The sequence below is a fragment of the Neopelma chrysocephalum genome, unplaced genomic scaffold, assembly GCF_003984885.1.
Source record: "Neopelma chrysocephalum unplaced genomic scaffold, ASM398488v2 Primary Assembly neopelma1_94173, whole genome shotgun sequence".
Classification (NCBI taxonomy): domain Eukaryota; kingdom Metazoa; phylum Chordata; class Aves; order Passeriformes; family Pipridae; genus Neopelma; species Neopelma chrysocephalum.
In genome coordinates, this window is record NW_020922881.1 from 1 (window position 1) to 2,328 (window position 2,328).

General features: G+C 62.2%; 1 protein-coding gene across 1 annotated transcript; it reads left to right on the top strand.

Moving 5' to 3' along the window:
* The first annotated feature begins 46 nt into the window (after window positions 1–46).
* On the top strand, window positions 47–2,215 carry LOC113980439 (methionine--tRNA ligase, cytoplasmic-like). Its single transcript, XM_027707652.1, has 4 exons — window positions 47–267; window positions 335–447; window positions 1,709–1,825; window positions 2,176–2,215. Exons 1-4 carry the CDS (start codon window positions 148–150, stop codon window positions 2,213–2,215), a joined length of 390 nt encoding a protein of 129 aa, XP_027563453.1. The 5' UTR covers window positions 47–147.
* Window positions 2,216–2,328: the final 113 nt, after the last annotated feature.

A 2,328-nucleotide genomic window follows, 5' to 3' on the forward strand; every position in this document is an offset into this window, starting at 1 on the left:
GTGCCCTCTCTCTCACCTGCCCAGGTGAGCTGCAGGTGCTCACTGTGCCCTCTCTCTCACCTGCCCAGGTGAGCTGCAGGTGCTCACTGTGCCCTCTCTCTCACCTGCCCAGGTGAGCTGCAGGTGCTGCGCTCCTGGTTCGGGGCCATGTCCCAGTGGGGGCCGTGTCGCGACGCGGCCGCGCTGCTGCCGCGGGAGCTGCCGGAGCTCCGGGCACACCTGGCCCAGCACCCCCCGCCACACCTGGGCCCCCGCGGAGACCCCCAGGTAGGGCCTGGGCACGGGGGGAGGGGGCACAGGTGAGGGCGGCCCCCCCCTCACCTGGTGCCCACAGGACGAGGAGGGGCCCGAGCGGGCGCTGACGGACGAGGACATCGCGGCCGCCCTGGACACCTGGGAACAGGGACCTGAGGCACTGACCCCGCCCAGGGAGCCACGCACACCTGTGTGAGTGATACACCTGTGTGACACCTGTGTGACACCTGTGTGACACCTGTGTGACTGTGTGACACACCTATGTGAGTGACACACCTGTGTGAGTGGCACACCTGTGTGAGTGTGTGACACACCTGTGTGTGTGACACCTGTGTGTGACACCTGTGCGACACCTGTGTGAGTGTGTGACACACCTGTGTGAGTGACACCTGGGCACGGTGACCTGAGGCACTGACCCCGCCCAGGGAGCCACGGACACCTGTGTGAGTGACACACCTGTGTGACACCTGTGTGACACCTGTGTGACTGTGTGACACACCTGTGTGAGTGTGTGACACACCTGTGTGTGTGACACCTGTGTGTGACACCTGTGTGACACCTGTGTGAGTGTGTGACACACCTGTGTGAGTGACACCTGGGCACGGTGACCTGAGGCACTGACCCCGCCACAGGAGCCATGCACACCTGTGTGAGTGATACACCTGTGTGAGTGTGTGACACCTGTGTGAGTGTGTGACACACCTGTGTGAGTGACACACCTGTGTGAGTGACACCTGGGCACAGGGACCTGAGACACTGACCCCGCCACGGCAGCCACGCACACCTGTGACACCCGTGTGACACACCTGTGTGTGTGACACACCTGTTTGTGTGTGTGACACACCTGTTTGTGTGTGTGACACACCTGAGTGACACACCTGTGAGTGACACACCTGTGTGAGTGACACACCTGTGTGACACACCTCTGTGACACCTCTGTATGTATGTGACACCTGTGTGAGTGTGTGACACACCTGTGTGACACCTGTGTGTGTGTGAGACACCTGTGTGTGAGACACCTGTGTGTGTGAGTGACACACCTGTGTGAGTGACACCTGGGCACAGTGACCTGAGGCACTGACCCAGCCATGGGAGCCACCCACACCTGTGTGAGTGTGTGACACACCTGTGTGACACCTGTGACACCTGTGTGTGTGACACCTGTGACACCTCTGTGGGTGACACACCTGTGTGAGTGACACACCTGTGTGACCCACCTGTGTGACACCTGTGACACCTGTGTGTGTGTGTGACACACCTGTATGAATGACACCTGTGTGACACCTGTGTCTGTGTGACAACACCTCTGTGAGTGACACCTGTGTGTGTGACACACCTGTGTGAGTGGCCGGTGCCCCCTGTCCCGGTGCCCCCGTGTGCGTGCCCAGGTGTTGGGAGGGTTGGGGGGGTTGGGGGTGGTTGGGGACCCCTCTGACCCCGCCCCCCCCCCCAGGTTACCTGTGGAGGGCGAGCGGAACGTGCTGATCACCAGCGCCCTGCCCTACGTCAACAACGTCCCACACCTGGGCAACATCATCGGCTGCGTCCTCAGCGCAGACACCTTCGCCAGGTGAGCTGGGGGCACCACACCTGCCCAGGGGGGACTGGAGGGACACAACACCTGCCCAGGTGAGACTGGGGGGGACAGGGGGGACACAACACCTGCCCAGGTGAGCTGGGGGGGACACAACACCTGCCCAGGTGAGCTGGGGGGCCACAACACCTGCCCAGGTGGGACTGGGGGGGCACAACACCTGCCCAGGTGGGACTGGCAGAAACAGGGGGGACACAACACCTGCCCAGGTGGGACTGAGGGGAACAGGGGGAGCTGTGCTGCTCACAACACCTGTGCCCAGGTGTGACAGGTACCTGTGCCCAGGTGTGCCCATGCCCAGGTGTGACAGGTGTACCTGTCCCCAGGTACAGCCGTCTGCATGGGTGGAACACGCTGTTTGTGTGACAGGTATCTGTGCCCAGGTGAGACAGTTACCTGTGCCCAGGTGTGACAGTTACCTGTGCCCAGGTGTGACAGGTGTTACCTGTGCCCAGGTACAGCCGCCTGCGGGGCTGGAA

Bases quoted from the DNA above. Each gene is read 5' to 3' on its own strand.
- LOC113980439 (XM_027707652.1), top strand. From the start codon at position 148: ATGTCCCAGTGGGGGCCGTGTCGCGACGCGGCCGCGCTGCTGCCGCGG. The intron at 268-334 runs GTAGGGCCTGGG...TGGTGCCCACAG, and splicing joins GCCCCCGCGGAGACCCCCAG to GACGAGGAGGGGCCCGAGCG. The intron at 448-1,708 runs GTGAGTGATACA...CCCCCCCCCCAG, and splicing joins AGGGAGCCACGCACACCTGT to GTTACCTGTGGAGGGCGAGC.